This window comes from Lissotriton helveticus, chromosome 5_1 (genome assembly GCF_964261635.1).
Source record: "Lissotriton helveticus chromosome 5_1, aLisHel1.1, whole genome shotgun sequence".
NCBI classification, from domain to species: Eukaryota; Metazoa; Chordata; class Amphibia; order Caudata; family Salamandridae; genus Lissotriton; species Lissotriton helveticus.
In genome coordinates, this window is record NC_136065.1 from 468,531,411 (window position 1) to 468,557,122 (window position 25,712).

Genomic DNA, 25,712 nt, shown 5'->3' on the forward strand with positions numbered 1-25,712 from the left:
AAAAAGAATAGCTCTTTCCGACTATTAACAAGGAAAATATTTTTTTTGATCATCAGGGCAATCAATTTTCTGTTGTGATCTAGAAAAGCCTTTGTTTATTCTTGTTATTATGTTTAAAGGAACGCCACTTCGCAGAACATTCAATATACCATTAAAGCCATCAGTATAGTTCAAGAGTGGCAGAAAAGTGGTGGTAATGAGGCAACTATTTTAGTGACCTTATGTATTATCCCTTCCCCTGTTATTCCTCATTCCAGATGTTAAACCTCTGAATCTCCCAGTAAAGGCATGATATCGGTATTATCAGTGTGTAGTATTACTGTGGCATATTACTTGTCGTACATTTAATCAGGCGCTAAGAGTCAAACAAACCTAACTTTATTTCCCAAGCACCATACCTGGAAAAGACATATGAAAGGCCTGCTTTCTGCCAAGATTTGCTGTGAAAATGAGGCATTTGGGGATGCATTGGATGAGGGGCACTGCTACTTCTCTGCAAGAACCTAAAGCACAATGCAGCCTCCTCGCTGTCTTTCTTTGCCACAGAAGAACCTCTTGGATAGATTTACACAAGCACTGACATTTTAGACATTTCACAGCTTTTGTCTTATCCAAAGGATCAGGGAAAGAATTGTCAGCCTGGAACAAGGATGGTATGAGATGGCCAATGAACTATTGTGGTAAATCACCAGTTTGATGGTACGTACCTGCCTCCCCTCCCTTGCTCCATCACTATCATCTCATTTGGATATCATACACGAAACAGGAGCTCAGACCATAGTGGCTTCTTTTTAGTTGTTCTGTTTAAACGAGGAGGAGGGGGTTTGGAGTTGAACAAGTTGATTGTCTTAAATGGTTATCCTGATATATGTATGTAATGTTTCAATATACAGATCTGAGTAGAAAAGTATAATTAAATGAATATATCTGATACTATGCGTATGTAATAGAAGAATGGAAATATCGCGCTGGACACTTTTTAATCTTAAGTTATATTCAAAGCAAAAGCTGTATCGTACATATAAACAACCTACAAATGAATAAAATATGTGTTGAAAAAAAAAGATGGCCAGGGAACTATCAAGTGTGCTGAGATTAGATTCTAAAGCCCCACGTCAGAAAAGAGTTGTGTTTACCACTATAGTTAATCAGTCACCAGGTACTGTTCTCATCATTGAAGGGTACTCTCAATTCCAAAAGCTCCATTGCAAAAGTATCTCTTTGTATGATAATCAAAGTGCAAGACATCAAGGCCTCATAGTTAATGAAGTTCCAAAAGAAGCATTTAACTGTATGTACCCGGAGAGGGTATAGTACATGGTCCTGTGTTTCACGATGGCTTACCATGGCGGCCACAGTTCTAACCAGCAAGAAGCAAAATTAGTCTCCTGTTTTTATAGCAAGATCCTTTCTCCGACTTGGTGGCTCAAAGTTAGGGATTTGTGCGTATTTTATGTAACATGTCAACATTCTGCCTACATTTACCATGGTATATACAATAAAGCATTTGAGAATGCCCATTCTATTTCATCCTCAAATAGACGCGTTGTATTCTCACTCTTTGGGCACTAGTCACAAGGGTAAATTTACACGCGCAGATTAACTCAAATGTAATTTTAGTCAGGCATCTAGGTGAAAGTCAATAGTTTTTCATTATATTCACAATTCCAAATGTAGATTTACACGTAATTGTAGATTCACATTTCTCCACCTTCTCCATTCAGGGAGTTGAGACATCTAACGCTGACTTCACATCTATAAAGTTACTGCTAGTAACTTTTCACTCATAGATGGAGATCTCTGCCACCGTAGCGGAGATCTCCCCTTGGAAAAGTATAGAGAAAATTAATAAAGATATGCCATAAAAGGCAGTCTTTGAGCGGGCCCAAAGTTCCTATGTTGTGTATACTGAGTAGGTAGGATTAGACTCTAAATAGTTTTGCTTACAAACCACACTTGCTGGCCCGATGCCTGTACCTTTGTCTCTCCACCGAGATGCTAGTACCTACCTTACCTTTGTGAATTTTGCCTGCCTTTTCACTGTTTAACAATAGAATACTGAACCTGCTTTTATTTATTTATTTATTTATGTGTTTTATAGAACTGAGGAGTAGGAGCAATAAAGCTTGAGTGAGTTCTAGAGGACCTATTACTTATAAAGGGCAAATGTTAAGGATTCCCATTATGTGAAAGAGATGTCTGCGAGGCAGCATATTCCAGATACACTGAAGTACAGAGCCAAAAAAAACAGCCCTCTGTCCGGATTTCTGTAGAGGTCCAACACCAGCTTTGTCTCCACATCCACAGTGAATCACATCCAGCTCTCCTTTAGACCTCTGTAGAGACCAAAAACAACGTCTGTGCGGAGATCGGCAGATGTACTAGATCGGCTCACTGTCTGTGGCGTCCATGTCCATTCCTTCAGCTCTAGGTTTGTAGAGCTGGAAGACCAGCCTTCTATGTGGAGATCTGTAGAGGTTCAATGCTAATGCCTGCCAGGAGTTTTAGTATTTTGTTTCACAAACAAAACTGGCAGGTGGCTTGTAGCGCCCAAACCCAGCCTCTGCATCTATCTCCTGAACGCTGCCCATAGAAAGTAGAAGCTCAAGCCAAGCCTCGTCTGTAGATCTGTAGACTGGTCTCCGAGAGGAGAGATGCAATGGTCAAGTGCCCGACTCTGACTTCAGAGAGAGCTAGAGGCCAATGCAATGCTGCCTGGAAATCTGAAGATGCCCCTTACCAGACTGTGTCTGGGGATCTTCAGATGTTCAATACCCTCCCTTGGCTTTGCGGTCTGTTCTGAACATATTTTAGCACTTTGACCCACATAGCATGCACTGCCTCCAAAGCTCTCACCTGGTTCACAGCTCCTGAATCTCCAGTGCACATTGCCAACTTTGTTGCTAGTCCAACCGTTGAGCCAGAAAAATTCACTCCTCTAGGGAAAACAGAAACACAGAATGCATTAAACACCCTTGTCCAAACAAAAACATTATTTAAATTGTGTTTAAGCCGCCTGGAAAACAGACTAATAAGTAGGTGCCAAACTAGGTAATGCACTGACAGATGGGATGGTGCTGTTGTGCTTCACAAAGGGAAGAAGGAATGGCCTAGAGCAACATGTGTGGACTAGAGCAGGAGAATTATTATCTGGAGATGGTATCTGGGTTAGATACCATAGCCTAGGACAGAGGGTGCTAAGCCAAGGACAGGAGGCGGGGCCAAGGGCAGAAGAGTGTGCTCAAAGAAATGGATAGGAGAGGACAGAAGGAGGCAGGTTCTAGGGCAGATGATATAAGACTTATAGAAGGACAGTGGGCCTTAGGAGGAATACGTTGGATATTGGATAAGAAGCAGGGCCTAAGACAGGTTTTGTTCTTAAGGACAGGAGATGGTGCCAATGCCGGAGATGTCTCCCAGGGCAGAAGGTGAGAGGTCAGTCATGTGGAGAAGAGGTGGGTTAGGGTAACAGGCATGGTATGGGACTGAAAGCATGGTCTAGGACAGTTGTGAAGAAAAACAAGTGTGGTCTAATGTATGTGTTTGGACTAGGGCAGGAGCATAACCAAGGCTAGGAGGTGAGTTCTGGTGCATTAGATATGATCTAAGGCAACAAGACAGTTGTATGAGTGATAAATGATCAGGAGCTGCGGGCTCATGCAGGAGGTATGATCAAGGTAAAAAAGCATTGTTTAGGGCATGAGGCGAGGCCGTGGGCAGAAGGTGGAATCTCAGTTAAGAGACTGGTCCTTGCGAAGGACACGTTCCCAAAGGCATAAGGTAATAGGAAGGCCAAGAACAGAAGAAGAAGGTGAAAAAGAAGAAAAAGAAGAAAAAAAGAGGAAAAAGAAGAAGAAACTATTACTTTATATTCATTACTACCAGTTCAAAAACTGTTCTTTTGTGTCTAACGGGATAGAATGTAGCAGCTAAATAGAAAAATAAAAGCCTGTATGGACATCATCTGGTTGTCTCAGTGTCTGCTTGGCTTATCTCAGAAGGGGTCAGAGTGACTGATGACATCTGATGTCGTGTCTGAAGGATGTATTCGTTGGCTGGAGGTGCGTCTGACCCTCTCTTCTCTGTGAATGTATTGAACAAATGTTCTCGATGTGCAATTGGACTGATTGCTTGTTAGTTACTGGTTTGCCTAAATTGTATAAGTGAGGCGGTAAATAATATTGTGAGTTTGTTGTTATTAGTTCTCAGTTTCTAAGAAGCAGTCAGGATTTAGCTAAGATATGTGAAAAAAGTTGCCTTCAGTAAGTGAATGGTTGGAGGAGAGAATCACCTGAATGGAAGTTTTTTGCCTTCCATTGATCGGCATCAATTAGGCTGGTGTTTTTTTTTCCTTTTTGGTACTAGTTTTCCAGTCTGGGATAGCTCAGCCTTTTTCTTGGTTACAAGTCTGAGTCGTTCCTGGACCACATTTAGGACCTGGGATGTTTGCGCCTGCTTAGCGCACTTTGGTATTACAGAAGGTGGTGCAGACACTTGTGCATACCCTTCAGTTATACCAATAGCGCTGGCTCACTTAAAGCACCAGCACCAGTGCTACCTTCACCAGGCATTCCCTCATTTGCATAGGGGCGTGCCCTATGCAAATGAGGGGAGTCCTTTGCCTCTGCACTCGCGCCAAATTTACAGACGCGGGCGCAGAGGCTAAAAAGCTCTCAGGAGGCGCACTCACAGTCCGCCTTGAGTGCACCCCCTGAGAGCAGCTCTCTGGAGGGGAGAAAGGGTGTCCTATGGACCCCCAGACATTCCCTTAGAGGCGGATGCAGTCACTGACTCCACCCGCTTGCAAGGAGATCTCTAATCCACTTTAAAAGTGCAGGCGGGCTGCCACCCGCACTGTGACAACATGGAGCGGCTGCCAGCAGCCGCTCCGTGTTTTCATATGAATGCGCTGCCCTGGGGGCAGCATGAGTTCACGGCTGTGCTGTGGGGGCAGAGCTTTCATCGTAATAGGGTGCATTGTCATTGTTTGCACCTGGCGCACCTTTTAAAAGGTGCGCCGGGCGCGAACAATAACAATGCGCAATACAGTCCCTGGTCAGGTGGGTAACTGTTTTGGCCTCTTTATATGAGCTTGCTTAACCTATCCCAGGAGAGTTGTTGTTCTTTTCTGAGGTGGTCAAATGGTGTGAAGGGCTAAATACTTTCATTTATCCTTTTCAGAGAATCTGTTTAGAGGTCGTCACTTTAGTGGTGCAAGGAATAAGGTGTGCACACAGTCTGGTTCATGCTGATCTCTAGTTTTATTTGGGTGGGGGTTGCTCGTTTACAATAACTAGGTGTTGTACCTGGAATCCTGAGAATAGAGTGGTTGTTTGAGGAGAACAGTTGAGTTCCCCTGCTGGCTCACAGTCCGGACCTGCAGCATAGCGATGTCTCTCTATTAATTGCTGCCTATATATTCTCAGTAGGGACATGTCAAGGACCCATGCTCACATTTAGTAAGAGCACATTTACAACCAGCATCTAGGGCTCAGAGCTCCTTCTAGAAGAAAGGAAGACAAAGACTGACCTATTAAGAGGACACAATTGAAAAGGAGCCGTCCTGCCACATATCTGTGCAACGTTATTATTGTTAGTTGTTTTTGTGGCAAAGCCCTGGCTAATCAGAAAGCTTTTAGTTCAGTATCCTGGTCCACACTTGCCACCTTGTGACCCTGGGAAATCTACTTTACTCGACGCACCTCAGCTGATCAGGTGTGTGTGTGCACTTTCAGATAACACCTATAGAGTAAGGAGAAGTGTATGGTGTAGTGCAGTGAATTAGGTCGCAGCTACCTTAACTAAACAGGTGGTAGTTGAAAGGTCAGAAGAGGTGCCCTTTCAATTTGGGGTGATTTTACTGAGATAATATATTTTGGGGTGAATGGTCAACAGTCTGGGTACCTCAACAGCCTGTAGAGTCAATGGCACAAAGGGCATGTCTCCTTTTTTTTATTGACCCAATTGTCTCTTATGTATACCCCACATATCCCCAATATCATAATGTAACCCTCTTCCCATTAGCCCAGTCATGCAGCATCATACACGTGGCACCCCACAGGCTGGTAACTCACGTCACCAGTTGTGCATTGTCGTGCTTCTTCTTCTGCATCAGATACTTCTTGCGATAGGACAGAAAGTTGTCCAGGGTAGGGCCGGCATCGAAGCTGATCACAATCGGATCTTCTCTGGTCCAGACTTCAAGGCCAATCAGGGCCACGCGGAAGTTGAGGGCTCGGTAGAGCTGAAGAGAAAATAAACAGGTTGATGTGAATGCTTTGTTGACCTTGACCTTATTGTTTCTGCACATGAGGAAGATAAAAGCACCCAACATCAACACACCTACACAGTGAGAAAGACAGACCAACAACTGCTGATTATGACTCTCGTTGACTCCGCGCGGTACCTGTCACGTTGTGCTGGCAAATGCACAACTTGCATTTCTGGCATTGCAGCGGGCGGTGCTTTGAGCACCGCCCACCACAATGTCAGGAACGCGGGATGCGCCCGCCACTGTGGCGGGCGCATCCTAATGGGATGTGCGGTACCGCCGCACCCTTTGCGGGCGGTCCCATTTCCCGGGTGTATGGTGGGCGGACTAATGAGCCCCTAAGTGCGGTATGAATGGTAGACACTTTGCAAGCAGCACAAGATGGCGATTCCCTGCGAAGGGTAAGGTCTTCTAACTTCCATATCCTTGGAAAAGCATCCACAGCAACACCCTAGCAGTTTCAACCCTTTCTGGTGTTTGGATGAAAAAAGTTCAGTCCAGAACCCTGTCCGAACACCAAAGATCGGGCTGAACTGTTTTTAGGTCTCGCCTGTCAATGCGCATGCGCATTGAGCAGAGCGAGACTATAGGGCTTTAAACAAAGTTTACCTAACTGCGGCGATTTGGTGCTGTGCCCGTGGCTTTTAGGTCAATGCGCTTGCGCATTGACCTAAAATGCGCGTGCACATCACCAAATCGCCGTCTGTTCCCTCAGCCGCATTCCTCCCACACCTTTTGAAGTGAAGCTTAGCTTCACTTCAAAGGCCCCGGCTGCTTCACACCCACATGCCGCTCTACCCGCTCCGCCCCCTCCCCTGCCCGCCGTGTCGCATTTCTCCTCCCCCCTCCCCTTCTCTGCCTTCTCTCCGTCTTGTTTTTTTTTTACCCGCTCCGCCCCCTCCCCTGCCCGCCGTGTCGCATTTCTCCTCCCCCCTCCCCACAGCAATGCCCTCCGCTGTCTCTCGTGTTTCTTTTGACTCGTTTTCGTTAGGGTTGGTGCTGTCTTTTCCTGCTGCTTCACACCACCTTTTGCAACAATACTTGTGTCTTGATTTGGGATTTTATCTTTTTACACCGAGTTGCAATAGGTTCGTGGTGAATTCACATGTTATATTGTTCAGCAAAGTGGATTATTATTATTCCAATCTGTAAAGTTGCAAAACAACCCCCAGTAAGAAACGTGAAACTGTAACTCGGGTCAAGAACTGCATCTCCGTCATTACCGCATGCGTTCATGCTTCACCGTGTCACTGATTAAGGTAAATCAGCAGTTAGCTGTATCTTTGAATTTGGAGCAAAATGTCATTGGCAAACCTCTATTTTTTTTATTAGACTGCATCATCTAAAGAGCTCCAATGCAGAGCGAATAATCATGTTATGCCGCCTCTCCCGATACTAATTTACTGGAAGTTTCTACTAGACAGCTTTGACTATCTATCCCAGCTGATACAATGTCAATCGGAAAAGTGAGCGAGTCACGGATTTTAATCATAACTATTTTTATAACCCTTTTAACAAGACACGGTTTTATGGGCAACTCAACATTTCATATAAAAAAATAGGAGATTAAATTCCTGCTGCTTCACACCCTCATCGTCTACACACACACCTACAAGCATTCCTCCAAGTTGTCTCTCTCTTCAATCATGTGTGTTGTATCCTGCACGAGCGCCGCGTCAGCTGTGACCCCGCTCTGTGCATGTGGACGCTGTGAATGTCCCTGCGTGTGCGCTCCACTCGTGTCTTTCTATGCAGGCTGCCTTCTGCTGTGTGCATGCGTCTGCTGTACTCGCAGACTGTATGGGTGCCTATTTGTGACTATGCCCACAGGCGTGCGCCATGTTTTGTATACTCTAAGTGTGTGTTCTCTAAAGGAATGCATTTACTGTTGTAGGCACAGTTTGTGTGTACATTCACTTCGTCATCTGCTATGTAGGTATACCTTATGCACGCTGTGTGCGTGAGCCTTCTGCGATTGCCGTACGTGCAGCCTCCTGTGTGTGTTTGCGCCGTCTGCTCTGTCTGTCTCACCCTCAACCCCTCACCCTCACCCTCACTCACCCTCAACCCCTCACCCTCACCCTCACTCACCCTCAACCCCTCACCCTCACTCACCCTCAACCCCTCACCCTCACTCACCCTCACCCTCACCCTCCCTCAACCCCTCACCCTCACTCACCCTCACCCTCAACCCCTCACCCTCACTCACCCTCACCCTCACTCACCCTCAACCCCTCACCCTCACTCACCCTCAACCCCTCACCCTCACTCACCCTCACCCTCACTCACCCTCAACCCCTCACCCTCACTCACCCTCAACCCCTCACCCTCACTCACCCTCACTCACCCTCACTCACCCTCAACCCCTCACCCTCACTCACCCTCACTCACCCTCACCCTCACTCACCCTCAACCCCTCACCCTCACTCACCCTCAACCCCTCACCCTCACTCACCCTCACCCTCACTCACCCTCAACCCCTCACCCTCAACCCCTCACCCTCACTCACCCTCACCCTCACTCACCCTCAACCCCTCACCCTCAACCCCTCACCCTCACCCTCACTCACCCTCACCCTCACTCACCCTCACTCACCCTCACCCTCACTCACCCTCACTCACCCTCACTCACCCTCACCCTCACTCACCCTCACCCTCACCCTCACTCACCCTCAACCCCTCACCCTCACCCTCACTCACCCTCACTCACCCTCAACCCCTCACTCACCCTCAACCCCTCACCCTCAACCCCTCACCCTCACTCACCCTCAACCCCTCACCCTCAACCCCTCACTCACCCTCACTCACCCTCACTCTCACTCACCCTCACTCACCCTCACTCACCCTCAACCCCTCACCCTCACTCACCCTCACCCTCACTCACCCTCACCCTCACTCACCCTCAACCCCTCACCCTCACTCACCCTCACTCACCCTCAACCCCTCACCCTCACCCTCACTCACCCTCACCCTCACTCACCCTCAACCCCTCACCCTCACTCACCCTCACTCACCCTCACCCTCACTCACCCTCAACCCCTCACCCTCAACCCCTCACCCTCACCCTCACTCACCCTCAACCCCTCACCCTCAACCCCTCACCCTCACTCACCCTCACTCACCCTCAACCCCTCACCCTCACTCACCCTCAACCCCTAACCCTCACTCACCCTCACTCACCCTCACTCACCCTCACCCTCACTCACCCTCACTCACCCTCACTCACCCTCACCCTCACTCACCCTCACCCTCACTCACCCTCACCCTCACTCACCCTCACCCACCCTCACTCACCCTCACCCACCCTCACTCACCCTCACCCTCACTCACCCTCACCCTCACTCACCCTCACTCACCCTCACTCACCCTCACCCACCCTCACCCTCACTCACCCTCACCCACCCTCACTCACCCTCACCCTCACTCACCCTCACTCACCCTCAACCCCTCACCCTCACCCTCACTCACCCTCACTCACCCTCACCCTCACTCACCCTCAACCCCTCACCCTCACCCTCACTCACCCTCAACCCCTCACCCTCACTCACCCTCAACCCCCACTCACCCTCAACCCCCACTCACCCTCAACCCCTCACTCACCCTCAACCCCTCACTCACCCTCACTCTCACTCACCCTCACTCACCCTCAACCCCTCACCCTCACTCACCCTCACCCTCACTCACCCTCAACCCCTCACCCTCACTCACCCTCACCCTCACTCACCCTCAACCCCTCACCCTCACTCACCCTCACTCACCCTCACCCTCAACCCCTCGCCCTCACTCACCCTCAACCCCTCACCCTCACCCTCACTCACCCTCAACCCCTCACCCTCACCCTCACTCACCCTCACCCTCACTCACCCTCAACCCCTCACCCTCAACCCCTCACCCTCACTCACCCTCACCCTCACTCACCCTCAACCCCTCACCCTCACTCACCCTCAACCCCTCACCCTCACTCACCCTCACAACACATATTGTGTTACAATAGGTGTCACATTTGCGAAAGATAAAACTATTGCCATTGTAAATAACAAAGCTATTAATTTCGCTATTTTCAAAACAAGCACATAAATAAAAAATGTGTCCTTTACAATACCAATAGCTCAAACTTTCCTAATGCGAGACCTATTGCATTGCTGTGCTTCTCTCCCCTGCTGCACTCTCCTGCTCTCTAGAGATGTGGCCTAACGACCAGAGCTGCCATCTAAGTGACGTAAATACAAAACATGTTGCATTCCAAATGCTATAGGTGTCACATTCGCGAAAGTTATAACTATTGGCATTGTAAATGACAAAGCCATCAATTTAGCAATTTTAAAAACCAACAAATAAATAAAATATGTCATTTACAAGACCAATAACTACAACTTTTCTAATGCGAGACCTATTGCATTTCCAATGCTTGTTAGTGTCTGGGAAGGTCTACTTCAGCTACTTGACTCGGGTGAGAGGCTGAAAAGTTAAGCACTCCATCCATTATCTTGTTGTGTTTGCTATGTTCGCTCTAAAGGCCAAGAGTATGCCCAGGCGTGGGTCCCTTGCTCACTTTTCCACTGGATTCAAGCTAGCCTGGCTGATAAGGGGTGATACCCCGAAACCCGTTTAAGGATGCTTGTTTCTAGTCCAGGGAGGACCTGGCCTGGCAGTTCGGGCTGGACTGTTCCCATGTCGGAATTATCTTTTTTTAAACATACGTTTATGGCTGAAAATGTCTTTGTCATTCAATCCAATTTTACTTTAAAGATGTTGCTGGACCATACACCTAAATCCCAGTTTCCCATCTGCTACTCGAGACAGATGGGTCCTGTCCTGTAGAAAGTATAGGTTAATTTTAGGAGGTGGTTTTTGGCACTAAAAATATTTAGTGTTTTGTGAAACTTTGGTAGTTTTTTAGCTGGCAGGGCTAGTGCTAATTGAATTGTACTCCCTTGCTAATATAGTCACTGGATAAGTTGAGCATAGAAAAGGTGTGCCATACATGATAAACAACATAGTATTCTGACTCGCACCTTTAGTTTCATGCGACTCCATTGAAAAGCCTTTTCCACAGATGCCCATTTGAGGTCTAAAAACAACTTAGGGACATATGGCAGTCATAGAAGGTGCTAGAACATTCTAGGTTTTTTTTGGTCATCTGTTGACCTACATATCCTATGTGTAAATAACTCCCCATTCTTAAGACAGAGCTCGTCGTGGCTATTGAATTGTATTGTTTGTGTGACTATAGTGACATACTGTTGATGAGTGCCATTCTTAATTCCAGGTCAAGCAGGTCAAGCAGTAAGACCTGATATTTCGGTTTAGCTCTCTGTGGAGAGTAAAATGCACAAAGGAAGTAAATTGGTTATCCAAGTGAAGTGCAATAATACCAGAGGCCCTTGGACACCATCGGGTAAACGTCAGCAGCCATCACAGTTGCTGTTCAGTAACCCCTAACCACTGAGGCCTTTTTGCAAGTTCCAGGAAAAAAGGCCCCAGAGGGAGCAATCATGAAAAGAATATTCAACATCCTATCTTCCTGCTTGAAACAGGGCTCTCCCACCTCATGCCATAAGAATATGCCTTTTCAAGGTTCATCACTTCTAGGCCTACACACCAAAGCTTTAACTTTCCAGACAAAGATTATCTAGGAGGAGGCATGACTATGTCCACATGATGTACCAGCTATTCCCAGCTATTCCCTCTGGCAATATTAACTGAAGTTTGGTTACATGAAATCCAACATTGCCAGTTTTGGACTTTTGGCCTTCTTGCATTTCATTAGGTCTTTTGAGCCTCTCTTGGCTCTGCAGTCCTTAATGTATCATAAGATAGGCTCCTCACATATATACTGCGGTACACCTGATGATAACCCAACTGAAATAAATGGCCGACTCTTTATCAACGAGTGCTCGTAGTGGGAGTATACCATGATCGGTGGCAAGCCACTCACTTAACAACGAGTACTACAATAACATAACATAACGTGTGTTTGTAAAGCACACGTTCACCCGTAGGCATCTTGGTGCTGAATAACAGATGTTTATTGTTATCCAACTCAATGGTACTCATTTTATCGACCTTAGATGGATGAAAGGCTGAGTGGGCCTGCCTGTATTTGAACCCGTGACCATGATCTGCCACCATCCTTAGCCTGCAGCAGTGTGGGTGTGCAATAGGCATACATATGTCTAGCCAAGGGCTATCCATGACTGCCTTCAGCAATGAAGAGAAGGTATTTCCATCACTCCGTTCACCATTACAGTCCATCATGCCTTGCACCACCAAGAAGAAAGGATACTTCAGATTTCAAGATACTTGTGGCTATCACAAACGTAACCATGAAGGATAAAGAATCCATTGGTAGATTTCATACAATCATGGAAATAAATACAATACAGTGGCATGCATGACAAAAACCATGAAACCCCACCCCTCTGGAGCTTGCTACAAAGTTTCTGGTGTTACTGCTATTAAACATACTCATGCACTTTACCCTGTCAACGTGGTTCACAATTTCCTGCATGCGGTTCCGAATCGTGATTAGATCCCTGTATCTTCTGTACTGTACAAACAAGAACATATGAGATTTCAGTGACACTTAAGGGGTTTGCTCATAACATTCTTTGTTGAAAGAATTCGACATCAAGGAGGACAAACTATGCAGACAGAATGACTAACAGGAAAAACACGAGTGGGGGCAGGGTGAGCTGGAGTCGAAAAAGGAGGAGAAGAGAGGAAATGTGAAAGAGTCATGGAAATAGAAGAGAGACAAACCCGTAGGTAATCGAGACATAAGAAAAGAGCAACAAGGTCATAAAGACATGAAGATAAATAGAGTAACAGTGAGAGCAAAAGATATACAGAGAGCGGGAATGACAGGGAGACAGATAAGAGAGAGACGAGAGACATAGAAAGGAGTGAGCTGCAGAAAGATACGGAGAGGCAGACGGATGGGCGCGTGAAGGAGAAAAGGGACAGTGGGTTGAAGGAAAGAGAGAGAGAAAGGGAGAAAGAGAGGGAAAGGCAGAGAAAGATGTGCATGGAGTTATAGAATAAGACAAAGAGACAAAGACCGATGATATAGAGAATAACCAAATACCGTTTCCAGAGATCAAGGAGAAAGGTAAGTTGAGAGACAGAGACTTAAATCAAATATATAAATCCAGAGTGATTTTAAAGATTTTGGGGTCTTAGGGGTGGTGATTGTAGAGGTGTTGGAGTCCTAGGGGTAGCATATATATTTCAAGTCCCCCGAATCAGAATATTTCGTATTAGCACATCGAAGAAATAGTTTCAACATTTTAAGGAGGGTTTTATGATAACTTTATGCATCACATTAACCTACTATATGCTGTTCTCAGATATGAAGCCCTCTTCCTATTCTGATGACCCACACCGGCTTTCCACTGCTAAAGACAATGTTCACGTTTTTCTCCGTCAATGGTTGGCCATGGACATTTTTTCTATCCAAAATGGACCCTCCTCTTGAATAATCATATCCAGATAAAACTTCCTTGTGGGCAAGTTGCAACCTACTTTTAGGCCAAACAACAGTATGGAATCTGCGATAATAATTGTGCTCAATGGTATCCTCCACACCGAAAATGAAGACCACCTCAGTCTTCTCATCTTATGGACGTTATAGACCATCAAATTTCGCTGAGCACTCTCAAATAACAGAATGGGGGCCGAAGTCATTCCATTCTTACCTCTCATAGGGATCTCACCTACCAAAATACGGTAACTTTTTCTGCTATCGTGCCCCCATCGTGTGGAGTGTGCCACACAGTTCCACTCCATCCTACGCAATAAGACAACACTCAGATATATCTGAGATTGGACTCCCCTAAATCTACATTGAACATTAAATCTTCATTGTATTCCATACACAAATAAAGTGTACAACAGCTCGCTGCTAAAAAAAAAAAGCGGTCATACCCTGCTGGCTGCAGGAGACATAAGAAGCTATTGTCCGTAGAGTAAATGTACAACTTAAAAGGAGTTTACCTTCGAAGCAGGACTACCTCTTACCTGACACGTGCAAACAAGAGGGAATACTGCCTCTACTGATTAAATATGAGACCTGTAACTGACAAAGAAACATTGCCCAAATATCAATAAGGACTAGCTAGTTTAGTAGGATATAAGAGACTCTGATAGGTACGTCGAGGAGCAACATAGAGTGGGGAAAAAACATTGTTTTCCTCATAAAGCCCTCACCCACCGACCTAGTCGGTGGCATGCTTCATCATCGGGCCCACCACAGTGGCACCGAGTGTGCCCCGGGTGTGCTTCAACGCCAGGAGACTGCGGAGCTGGTATGTTGCTGAGTGTGCGGTGAATAGGGTGAGAAGGTGTAGATTAAAAGCTATGCAGGAGGTCCCAGCACCCGAGGGTTGTATATTTTTAATGAACTGGGCCTCTGCTAGCAGATAAAAAGGCAAGGAGACGTGATGGAGTGCTGATTATGACCTCCAGCATCTAGTGCGGTCTACATGTTTCAGCCAGTGCCTTGTTGGTTTTAAGCTGGCTTTCCTCAGGACCATTTACTATGTGAAAAGTGCAAAATAAACTTAATTTAAGTGAAGGTGGTGTTTTGGCTATGTGTGGCGCTCGCTAAGGCGCTGTAACTGTTAGAGGGGATTCCCTCAAGCTTGATCTGTTTTTCCTTGTAAAAAGCTTCATGGGTCGCTTGGCAGAGAAAGAGACCGAGATTTTCGGTCTGGTTCCTCCTTTGACCTATTCGTCCTTCCGCGGCGCCCGTTATGACGCCGCGTTACGGGTGCCGCGGAAGGACGAATAGGTCCAAGGAGGAACCAGACCGAAAATCTCGGTCTCTTTCTCTGCCAAGCGACCCATGAAGCTTTTTACAAGGAAAAACAGATCAAGCTTGAGGGAATCCCCTCTAACAGTTACAGCGCCTTAGCGAGCGCCACACATAGCCAAAACACCACCTTCACTTAAATTAAGTTTATTTTGCACTTTTCACATAGTAAATGGTCCTGAGGAAAGCCAGCTTAAAACCAACAAGGCACTGGCTGAAACATGTAGACCGCACTAGACGCTGGAGGTCATAATCAGCACTCCATCACGTCTCCTTGCCTTTTTATCTGCTAGCAGAGGCCCAGTTCATTAAAAATATACAACCCTCGGGTGCTGGGACCTCCTGCATAGCTTTTAATCTACACCTTCTCACCCTATTCACCGCACACTCAGCAACATACCAGCTCCGCAGTCTCCTGGCGTTGAAGCACACCCGGGGCACACTCGGTGCCACTGTGGTGGGCCCGATGATGAAGCATGCCACCGACTAGGTCGGTGGGTGAGGGCTTTATGAGGAAAACAATGTTTTTTCCCCACTCTATGTTGCTCCTCGACGTACCTATCAGAGTCTCTTATATCCTACTAAACTAGCTAGTCCTTATTGATATTTGTACATATAATTCAGGGGATCCGGTCTAGCTTATCTAGTCCTCTCTCTCCCTTTGATCTAAACAAAGAAACATTGCCACCACTGGCCGGATATGCGAACTGCAGCTGAAATGGAGAACTGCGCCAGTCTATTCGACCATAAATACTGCTGCAAAGGAAACTGATGATACTGCCTACAACACAGCACTACCACTGGAAGGAAATGCTGCACACAGTGGCCAGTGCACAGAACTAAAGACTAGAATGATAATCCAATTCACCTGGGATAGATACTTAATGAATTCCTTTTTTACATAGCGCAACTAAATACCGGAGGGCGGCAAACAGTTCCATTATGTGATAGGAGCAGAGAGTCTTAATAGATCAATTTCTAAAAGGCAAAAATAATACTGCCATAATCACGGTTCATAAGGTAGACACTGTTTCAAGATTTGTTTTTTCTCTAACCATGAAGACATTTCCTCAGAGCAGTAGACTCTCCTTGGTGATGGAACTCTGTAGATATGCAGGATTTAGTGACAGCTGACCAATAAAAAGAAAGCCCTTAAAGGGTGAAGCGTTACTTTGCAGGAATGGCTTCCTCCCAGCTACTACCAAACACCACCAAAGACTTCCTGAATGTCGCCAAACTGATCTCTTACTTGGAATTAGTGCCGGCAACTATATGCCTGTGCCGGTCAGCTAGGATGTGTATCTTGACTCTTTAGAGTGTAGAATAGGAATTGCTCACCTCAGCATTGTCTACTACCAGAAAGAGCTCCACAAATCTGGTTCCCCTCAGCAGTGGGGAAGATCTCTGTAGGGAGGAAAGAACACAGGACATGCGTTTTAGTACTTGTGTCTGTAACATATAGATCACCAAGAAAGAAAAAGAAAATAAAAGCAGAAAAAAGCAGAAAAAATGTCAAACCATATTCTACACCTGAACACGTAAGCTTGGGATCAAGCTTTGTAAAATCATTGGTGGGGACAAGGTCATAGGATAAGCTCCCTAAAGGCCAAATGCATTGCATGACCCTCAGAAAACCGTAACCCAAGGCATGATGTCCTATCCAAAAAGCAGTCCCTATAATGGCCTATTAAAAAATCGAGTCCTCATGTCCTAAATTGGCGGCCGCGACAATTCTCTTCATGTTGCGGCCAGCCAAATAGAGGGTGAGCTCCTAGAGGATTTGTTGGAGATTTTCACTCCCATGGTAGCGAGGTTGCTGTCGGGAGAATAAGCCCCCTCGCCTTAGCAGAACCCCCTATTATTTTAAGTTGCATGACAGTGGTACTCCTGCGGGAATCCCGCATCCCCAACTGTCCAGATATCTATACATTTTTAACATTACATTCTCAAAAACTACTGAATGGGTTTACTCCAATTCACAAAAAGAACACTTTCTGGATAAAGACCTAGCTTCCTGCCAAATTTGGTGTTATTCCATTCAGTCGATTTGGCTGTAGCACTGTTCAAACATCTCTATGGAAATTGTGTTTTTGCCCTTTCCTCTTTTTCTGCCCCCCCCTCCCTCTTGACAGATCACCCAAAACTTTCCAGAACAGAGCCGAGATGGATGAACGTTTTGGGGGAAAGTGGTATAACCATCTCACACAGCTACCGGTCTGAGGTACAAAAGATTACAGAAATAAGAAGGGGGGATTGTTGTATCCTGTTGTCTCTTAGTTCCCTGCTGCTCAGCCTGTGTGCATGTGAAGTAATAGAATGTTCGTGAGTGCCTGGTTTGTATGAGTGCCGGTTGGAATAAGTGGGGCTGAGCAACAGAATGCCGCTTCGGGTGGGGCATACTTATCATCCTACTTGTAACTGCAACTGAGTCTGAATAAACCGGTTCTTATAATCTACACTACTGACTGATTACCTACAAGGGCCTTACTTTGTTTACAAGAGTGACAAAAATTGAGAAAAAGAACCAAGTGTGAGGAACTAAGAAACTGCACAAGAAACCAAGAGAAGCTAGTTGGAGTCTGAAGAGAAGCCTAAGCAGCGCCCTGGATGCCCCACTGGTGTCTATTACAACAGACAGCCTACAGAATTAATGTTCGGCATTTAACCATAATGGTTTGAAATCTGACAGCCTGCAGCCTTGGACATTTCCATTTCCATTGTACTGGCACTGACTGCTGTAGCGATCCTAGCCACTATCGGGGCAAAATCATCAAGGTGAGATGTAATTTGATGAAACATTTATGGTGATGCTGTGCACTATGTGCGAGTGATTTCGGATGGTGCTCGGGGACACTGATCGAGTCCCAGTGTGGAAATAGTCTGGAGGCCCTTTGGGGGTGATTTGGAGGCCCGGCGTATGTAACGGCATGTATCCAGGAAGGAGAGAGGCCGAGCTAAGGCGGCTGCGGTATAAGTAGCGGGCGCCCCTCCTCCCCCAGGTGAGCCCTCCCCCCTGACCAGTGAGGGGTGTACGCAGGAAGGGGCGCCGGTAGGAGGCTCGCTAGCCGGGTGGGACTAAAGCGCTGCCCGCCCATGTTCCCCTGCGGGTCACGCGGTCAGCGGCAGTATCACAAGAGCTGGTGTATTTGCTGCCTGTAAGCCTGCCACATTTTTTTCTCTTTCTGGAGTTTCTCTTCACCTCGTTGGTAGTCGGTACCAGGACGTTTCTTAGGACAGAGGTGAATTCATAAACCGGTGCTGTTTTGGCAGTGGGCTCGGGTGAGAGGCCGCTCACTCCTCGCTTCCTGCCTCGAGTGTTCGCTCCCCTGCCTGCGCTCCCTCTGAAAGTGGTATCGTTATTCTTATGCTGCTCTGACTCCAAGATCTGCGTATTTAGAGCGTGTGAATTCAGTATTTAGCTTTTCATTACCTGCTTATTACTCTCGCTGCACTGTGTCCGAGTTTGGCGATTTAAAAGCGCATGCAGTTAAGTTTTTCATATCGTGCTTATCTCTAAGTTGCATTGTAACTAGTTTGCCATATTTAAAGCGTCTGCATTCCGTTTTCATTCATTGACCATTCCTGCGCATTGTTTGTAAGAGCCCCCGGCGCCCTGCCCTCCCCTCCATTTTGTGCTTGTTGTTATTGTGCTCCGTCCCTTGAGCCCGCCACGCCTCCCAGCTGAGCCGCCCTCCCACCAACATTAAAACGCGTCCTCTGTCCTCACGGCGCTGTGATTCACTCCTCGCTTCCTGCCTCGAGTGTTCGCTCCCCTGCCTGCGCTCCCTCTGAAAGTGGTATCGTTATTCTTATGCTGCTCTGACTCCAAGATCTGCGTATTTAGAGCGTGTGAATTCAGTATTTAGCTTTTCATTACCTGCTTATTACTCTCGCTGCACTGTGTCCGAGTTTGGCGATTTAAAAGCGCATGCAGTTAAGTTTTTCATATCGTGCTTATCTCTAAGTTGCATTGTAACTAGTTTGCCATATTTAAAGCGTCTGCATTCCGTTTTCATTCATTGACCATTCCTGCGCATTGTTTGTAAGAGCCCCCGGCGCCCTGCCCTCCCCTCCATTTTGTGCTTGTTGTTATTGTGCTCCGTCCCTTGAGCCCGCCACGCCTCCCAGCTGAGCCGCCCTCGCCCCTCCCCTTCCACTATCCATATATGACAGTAGTTCCCGCGCGCAGCGTTCACGCGCAGCGACCGCGCCCAACCCGCGCCGAAGGTGCGCCAAAGGTAAGCCCGTCTACGCCCGTCCGCGCCTGGACCGCGCCCAGCGCCATACCCCCTGCCCCTCGCGCTGCCCAGCCCCACCGCATTACCTACGATGCTGCCACCCTCCTAGCCCTTAACCCCGGTCGCCCCCCCAACTGCGTCCAAGCCGCTCCGGGACGCACCCATGGACCGTTCTCCTGCATCTCCTGCAATTTCATCGGCACCGCCAACATCCCCGCTACGACCACAACACAGACTCCCAACCCCAACCACCTAGAATGTATCCTTCTCAACACCCGCTCGGTCCACAGGCACGCCATTGACCTCTGGAACCTACTAGACACCATCTCTCCTGACGTCGCCTTCCTAACGGAAACATGGATGAACGCTTCCTCCGCCCCTGACATCGCCATTGCCATCCCTGAAGACTATAAGATCACACGCAAGGACCGCACCGACCATACAGGAGGAGGAATCGCTATCGTCCATAAGAAATCAATCCGCATCTCAACCAGCTCTGACGCCAACCTCGTGAACTCCGAACACCTTCACTTCCAGATCCACATCGACCCCAAGACCACACTCAGAGGCACCCTCCTCTACAGACCACCAGGACCCCGCGCAAAATTCAGTGAAGACATCACGGACTTCATCACCCCACACGCGCTCCCCTCCAAAGACTACATCCTTCTGGGAGACCTCAACTTCCACCTTGAAAAGATCAACGACCGCAACACCACCACCCTCTTAGACAACCTCGCCAACCTCGGACTTAAACAACTGGTCACTTCCCCCACCCACATCGCAGGTCACACACTCGACCCCATCTTCACCTCCAGCAACCATGTCTCCTTCAGCCACACTACGGATCTCCTCTGGACTGACCACAGCTGCGTTCACTTCACCTACAACAAGCCGAAACCCACCAACCACCTCCAACCAACCCTACAAAGAAACTGGAACAAAATCACCACGGAGCAGATCTCCACATCGCTCCTTCAAACCTCCCCAGCCCTCTCTTCCAACGCCAACGAAGCCGCCTCCAACCTCACCCTTTGGCTATCCAACACCGCCGACACCTTAGCACCACTGAAGAAACGTCAAAGCAAACCTGGCAGCAAAAAGGCTTCATGGTTCAACGATGATCTTAAGAAATCCAAGAAAATGTGCCGCTCCCTTGAAAAAGCCTGGAAAAAAGACCCATCCACCAGCAACAAAGACGCCTTCAAAAGCGCCATCCGTACTCACCACCAACTGATCCGTAAAGCCAAGAAAACAGCATTCAAGGATCGACTTGACAACAACGCCCACAACAGTAAGGAACTTTTCAACATCGTCAAGGAATTTTCCAACCCCTCGGCCAACTCCAACGACATCACCCCCTCTCAAACCCTCTGCGATTCCCTAGCCTCTTTTTTCCACAACAAGATTGCTGACATCCACAACAGCTTTGACAACCAACCCGGAAGCCAACCCACCCTACCATCAGCTGTCCATCTTCCCCCCATTAACACCCTTAACGCCTGGAACCCTATCTCCACTGAGGACACCATCCGCCTGATGAATTCCATCCACTCTGGATCCCCCACAGACCCTTGCCCTCACCACATCTTCAACAAAGCAGACTCCGTCATAGCTCCGCACCTCCGAGACGTCATCAACTGCTCCTTCAACTCCGCTACCTTCCCAGAACATTGGAAACACGCTGAACTCACCGCCCTTCTGAAAAAACCAACAGCAGATCCCACCGAACTCAAAAACTACCGCCCCATCTCGCTTCTTCCATTCCCGGCCAAAGTCATCGAGAAAGCTGTCAACAACCAGCTCGCCGCCTTCCTCGAAGCCAACAAATCACTCGACCCCTCACAATCTGGCTTCCGAGCCAAACACAGCACTGAGACCGCCCTCATCGCAGCAACAGACGACATTCGAACTCTACTGGACAATGGAGACACAGTCGCCCTCATCCTCCTCGACCTTTCTGCAGCCTTCGACACTGTCTGCCACAGCACCCTTTTACAACGCCTCAGAAACATCGGAATCCAAGGAAAGGCACTGGAATGGATCACCTCGTTCCTCACCGGAAGAACCCAGAGAGTCCGCCTCCCACCATTCAAGTCCAAGGCCTCGGAAATCATCTGCGGCGTACCACAAGGATCCTCACTCAGTCCCAACCTCTTCAACGTATACATGAGCCCCCTCGCGGCCATCGCCCGCCAACACAACCTCAACATCATCTCTTACGCAGATGACACTCAACTGATCCTATCTCTCACCAAGGACCCCAGCACCGCCAAAACTAACCTTCACGAAGGAATGAAAGAAGTCGCCGAATGGATGAAACAAAGCCGACTGAAACTGAACTCAGACAAAACAGAGGTCCTCATCTTAGGTAATTCCCCCTCTGCATGGGACAACTCCTGGTGGCCAGAAGCCCTCGGAAATGCTCCCACCCCGACAGACCACGCACGGAACCTTGGCGTCATCCTGGATTCTTCACTCTCAATGAGCAGACAAGTCAGCGCCGTATCGTCTTCCTGCTTTAACATTCTTCGCATGCTCAGAAAAACATTTCGCTGGATCCCCACCGAAACAAGGAAAACAGTCACCCATGCTCTGGTCACGAGCCGACTGGACTACGGAAACACCCTCTACGCAGGTACCACCGCTAAACTCCAGAATAAACTACAACGAATCCAAAACGCCTCAGCCAGGCTCATATTAGACATCCCACGCAACGAACACATCTCTGGTCACCTTAAAGATCTCCACTGGCTACCCGTCAATAAGAGGATTACTTTCCGACTGCTCACCCACGCACACAAATCACTCTACGACATCGGACCAGACTGCCTCAACTCTCGACTGTCCTTCTACACCCCCTCCCGCCAACTCCGCTCTTCCAGCCAAGCCTTCGCCACTGTACCTCGCATCAACAAGACCACCATGGGAGGCAGATCCTTCTCTTACCTGGCTGCCAAAACCTGGAACTCACTCCCCGCTTACCTTCGCCTCACCCAGAATCACCTAGCGTTCAGAAAGCAGCTTAAAACGTGGATATTTGACAAATAATCACCCCCCCCTTCCTAAGCGCCTTGAAACCCTCTGGGTATGTAGTGCGCTATATAAATTTTATGACTTGACTTGACTTGACTCACTATACATGTGGACAGTTATTAGAAATTACTGTCATATACCATATTAAGTATCTATGCAATGCCATGTCGTTACCTATGCATTTTGTCATGAAGGTCTTGTTGTATTTGCTGTGTTGCCGTGCTTAATTACGCTCTCCCACTACTGCACATAAGGGTAGTTACGCTCTGCCACTACTGTACATATTGCAGGACAAAGGAACTAACAAACTCACCCTACTGCACACTTGGTCACACATCAGACCCAAATCTGACCGACTTCCACGCTTTGGAAAACTACACAGACAAAATGAAATACTCACCCGATACTGCATAAAACTCACGTACAAATCAGGGGTGCAATACTCACTACCGCAGTCAACAGCTAACTGTAAGTTATGCAGTAGTGATGTCCTGCAAGGTATGCAGTAGTGGGAGTGTGTTATTCTTTTTTCCTGCAAATTGTGCAGTAGTGGGTGAGCATCACTTCCTTGCCCTGCAAGGCATGCAGTAGTGGAGTGTGTTCTTTTTTTGTCCTGCAATATGTGCAGTGATTGGAGATCATAGCTTACTTTGTACTGCAAGGTATCCATTAGTGGTGTCCTGAAAAGTATGCAGTAGTGGGAGTGCGTTAGTTCCTTTGTCCTGCAAGGTGTCATCCGTATGAATAATTTATATGATGTGTTCCTTCTTTACAGTTTAAGGAGTGGACATATTTATATAATGTATCCTGCGACATAGCTCAGGTGTTCTGTAGTGGGAGCAGAAGATGTATAGAGTGTATGAGTAATTTATGCAATGTGATCTTTCTCTGCAATTTAAGGAGTGGATAAGATATATAGAGTCTGATCTATATGAATAATTTATGCAATGTGTTCTTTGTTTACCATTTAAGGAGGGGATTTATATTGATGAGATTAGAGTGTGATCTATATGAATATTTTATGTAACGTGTTCTTTCTTTACGATTTAAGGAGTGAATATATTGATAAGATTAAAGTGTGAACTATATGAATAATTCATGTAATACATTCTTTCTTTACAATCTAATTGCAATTTACAGATTGAATACATGGTCACAGCAAGTATTGAATGTGTATTTTTCTAACATGCGTACTGTCGTCTTATTTTGTTTTCTGAATGGAGGCGATATGTTGTATCCTGTTATCTCTTAGTTCCCTGCTGCTCAGCCAGTGTGCATGCGATACAATAGAATGTTCATGAGTGCCCGTTGGAATGAGTGGGGCTGAGCAGCAGGATGCTGATCCCGGTGGGGCATACTTACCATCTTACTTGTAACTGTAACTAATTCTGAGTAAACCTATTCTTATAATCTACACTACTGGACTGATTACCTACAAGGGCCTTACTTTGTTTACAAGAGTGATGACCATGGTGAAACCCCACAGAGCCCCATCAGAGGTTCTCTTCACAAGCCAGCTTTCCCAAGGTTGATCCCAGCAGTACCTAGACAATCCCCAGGTATAGCGTGGGATTTGCAGGTCATTGTGGTTGGCCATAAGACGGACCACAAGATGGCCACAAGACCCACAGGCAGGGCTCTCAAAGATGGATAGGTTTTACATTCTTTAGTGATAGGATTGAGAGGGCAAGTAATTCTCCAAGAGAATCGTTCAAAATTTTTAAAGAACTTTTGAAAGCCCCGGTCCCGCCAGTTGTGCATGATAATCCTAAAGACAAATGTGAGGAACTGGCTAGTTTCTTTCACTCAAAAATAGAGAAAATACTATCCTCCCTGCCCGCTACTCCTCAAATCTCTGAGCCGGCTGTTAGTCCAATAAGTTGTCCGACTGAGCTAGCCTCCTTTGGCCCCTTCTCGGAAGAGGAGGTTACAAAGGTCCTGTTGGAGATGAAGAGTGGATCTCCGAGTGATCCAGTGCCTATGAAATATCTTAAGCTGGTGGCTAATACTTTGTCAACCCCGCTGACCGACCTTATCAATCTTTCTCTCTCTCATGGCATAGTGCCACGGAGATGGAAAAGGGCAGTGGTAAAAGCCTTATTGAAAAAACCAGGTTTGGATCCCTCCAACTTGTCCAACTTCAGGCCAATTTCGCTTCTGCCTGGGTTCTCAAAAATTGCCGAGAAGCTGGTTAACCGTCAGCTCTCTTACCATCTAGAGTCCAACCGCCTGTTGGGAGACTCCCAGACTGGTTTCCGCCCCGGCCAGGGAACGGACACAGCCCTGCTGGCGGTAGTGGAGGAAGCACGGAGCACTCTTGATACAGGAGGATCAGTGGCAGTGATCCTCCTGGACTTGAGTGCTGCCTTCGACACCGTGAGTCATCAGGTGCTCCTCCAACGCCTGTCAGAGGTAGGTGTCTCAGGGACGGCCCTGAAATGGCTGGGATCTTTTCTTTCCAACCGTTTCTACCAAGTCTGGGAAGGAGTAGAGCAGTCTTCCCTATTCCCTCTTCAATGTGGAGTCCCGCAGGGCTCATCGCTGAGCCCTACTTTATTTAATACATATATGACTCCACTTGAAAGAGTGGTAGCCCCTTCGGGGGTGAAGATCATCAGCTACGCTGATGATACTCAGCTGGTGGTGGGCCTCACTCAGTTGGCGGAACAACCCAAGGTGTTACACGACTGCCTGGCCAATGTTTACCGTTGGATGTCCAACTCTGCTTTAAAGCTTAATGGAGGAAAAACCGAGCTGATGCTCCTGGGTAACTCCAGTCCCTCCATTATTGCTAGCTGTTGGCCCGGGTCTCTTGGTGATCCACCATCCCCCAAGAAGGAGATCAAGTCCTTGGGAGTATGGTTGGAGGAAGATCTGTCCTTCAGGGCCCACGCCAGGAAGACCGCGGGGGTCTGCTTCGGCCTGCTGAAGTCAGCCCGAAAGGTGTTACCACTGCTTCCGGATCCAGCTAAGAAGCTTTTGATACGTGGTTTAATCCTATCGAGGCTTGACTATGGGAATGCCCTGTTTCTCGGCGCTCCCGAAGCGACCTTTAAAACCCTCCAACAGGTGCAAAATGCAGCTGCCAGAGTCTTGATGGAGATTCCCAGAAGGCAGTCTGCCGCCCCGGCCCTCAAAGCGCTTCACTGGCTCCCCGTGAAGGAGCGGGTGAAATTTAAGGCGCTGTGTACGGCCCATAAAATTCTGCATGGCAAAGGCCCCCCCATCCTTGCTAATATGGCCCGTCCTTATAAGCCCCCACGCCTTTTACGCTCGGACCAAAAACATCTTCTGCAGTCAGCGAGAGTTAGGAGAGCTCGTACTGGGGGCAGGCGCTTCTCGGTGCAGGTGGCGAC

General features: G+C 47.5%; 1 protein-coding gene across 1 annotated transcript in view; it reads right to left on the minus strand.

The window, feature by feature from the left end:
• The window catches only part of ADAM8 (ADAM metallopeptidase domain 8), a 161,372-nt gene that overhangs the window by 74,777 nt on the left and 60,883 nt on the right, over positions 1 to 25,712 (minus strand). Inside the window, exons 7-10 of the mRNA XM_078640406.1 lie at positions 16,421 to 16,486; positions 12,752 to 12,820; positions 6,075 to 6,244; positions 2,857 to 2,938 (exon numbers count right to left, since the gene is read on the minus strand). Of these exons, the coding sequence (XP_078496532.1) occupies positions 2,857 to 2,938; positions 6,075 to 6,244; positions 12,752 to 12,820; positions 16,421 to 16,486 (387 nt within the window). The remainder of the gene's footprint in view (positions 1 to 2,856; positions 2,939 to 6,074; positions 6,245 to 12,751; positions 12,821 to 16,420; positions 16,487 to 25,712) is intronic.